General features: G+C 45.0%; 1 protein-coding gene across 1 annotated transcript; it reads right to left on the minus strand.

Moving 5' to 3' along the window:
* Positions 1-308: 308 nt before the first annotated feature.
* On the minus strand, positions 309-1,302 carry LOC104293771 (alpha-protein kinase 1-like; the record flags this gene model as incomplete). The annotated part of the gene is made up of 2 exons (XM_009893300.1): positions 309-505; positions 1,116-1,302. Coding segments are annotated over 2 exons (384 nt in total), but the record flags the coding sequence as incomplete, so codon positions are not given.
* Between the last annotated feature and the right edge of the window lie 417 nt (positions 1,303-1,719).

Raw genomic sequence — 1,719 nt, forward strand, 5'->3', positions numbered from 1 at the left:
CCTGGTAGTACACCTCTCGCTGAATTCGGGAGGCTGTTTTCTTACTCTCCTTATGTTCTTCTGTTAATTCTTACAGATGGCTATAACGACATGAGGTTCAGATGGGACGCAAGATGATAAGATTGTATTATCAGCCCGGATGCAAAAGCCAGAACTTGCCAAACTCGTGTAAATAATGACTGACCTGACTCAGACGGGTTTCGTCTCAGTGGCTCTGTTCTCACAAAGGTCATATGCTCCTAAAAGTGTGTAGGATAAAGTCCAGTCCATCTTACGGGTCATTCTTTGTGCAACTGCCTTGGGCGAGTCTACATTGGAAGCTCTACTGAAGGTCTTGTTAAAGAAAGGCAGCGACAGATTTCATTGCACTCCACGTGTTGATTATTAAAGAAGTAATAAATTCCTTTCTTTCCGAAGTTGGAGCGTGAAACATCTTTGCTATTAAGGGAATGAATCTGGGGGTCTGTGAGGTAGATGAGGCCTTTCCCGTTACCTGTCACCCAACCTGTGGAAGAAGGATACATCCAGATATCGAACATCGCAGCCTTTGTATTAGCGTACTCAGGACTGCCTGCTTGGCACAGTCCACTCTCTCTTAATGTCACCTCAGTGATTCCCAGTTTGTATCTATGTCAGCAGAAGCAGAACCCTAAGAGGTACATAACGAGTATGTAATGAAACGAATATCCCAAAGATACCTGCCTGCTAAAGGTCTAGTCTGAAAGGTTTTATCCTTGGCTCTTCACAAAAGAGCTCAATTCTCCGTTAGCTGAATAGGGGAGCTTTTTTAAGGCTTGCCAATTTTAGCAAGGAAGAAGCGTGACAAAACCCTGCTGCTGCTTTTAGTGGTTCTCCTTCAGATGGTTCCTTGCCGACTGGCTTTAGTCTAACTGGATGCAGATCACTCCACGGCGTGAAGCTGTGGCACGCTCGGGAGCACGCGGCTCACATGCTCTTGCTGTGATGCAGCGGACAACAAGAGCACTGCTTGAGGCAAAAACATACCTGCACATACCTCCCTCACTTAACATCATTTCGAGACGGTTCATCCTTTATATAGCATATGCTGCAACAGGGGAGGACATGCAAGAAATTAAGTTTGCTATAATACAAACCTTGCAGATCAACGACAACATCTGTTCCATTGGAGAACTCGTAGGAGAAATGGCCGTAGGCCAGACCACACTCTGTGGCTTTGTACTCATTCTTCACTACCTTCGTGTTATTGGACAGCTTCACGAACTCCCCAAGGATGTAGGGCTCCACGCTCACACACCCTTTTATAGTTCTGTCCTCCAGTATCTGAAAAGAGAGTGTCAGTGACAGTCATGCAGACAGAGATGTGAAAATAAAGATGCTACAGCATCTCTAACTCAAGTCTTGTTTTTTCCTCCGAGAACTTTCCATCTCAAGAGGGATGGGAAGGGTCTTCATGTTAACCCACTGCTGATGCAAAACACAGGCTGTTTAGATGAAGCGCCCACACTTAACTAGAACAAAGGGTGGTACAAGATCCAACACAAAGTCAGCCTGACAGGGCAAACTCTGTGAGCAACGAGTTCTAGAAATACCCAGTTCATCCAGCAAACAGGAAACTTCTTTCAGAAGACTATGTCTAAAGAGTGAGAAAGCTGAAAAGATTTGGATAAACCTGCACCTGGTCCTTCTCCAGCATGTAACTAACCAATGGTAGGGTTTAGGTTTTGGGGTTTTTTTTTT

The sequence above is a fragment of the Charadrius vociferus genome, unplaced genomic scaffold (assembly GCF_000708025.1).
Source record: "Charadrius vociferus isolate BGI_N301 unplaced genomic scaffold, ASM70802v2 C15924465, whole genome shotgun sequence".
NCBI lineage: Eukaryota > Metazoa > Chordata > Aves > Charadriiformes > Charadriidae > Charadrius > Charadrius vociferus.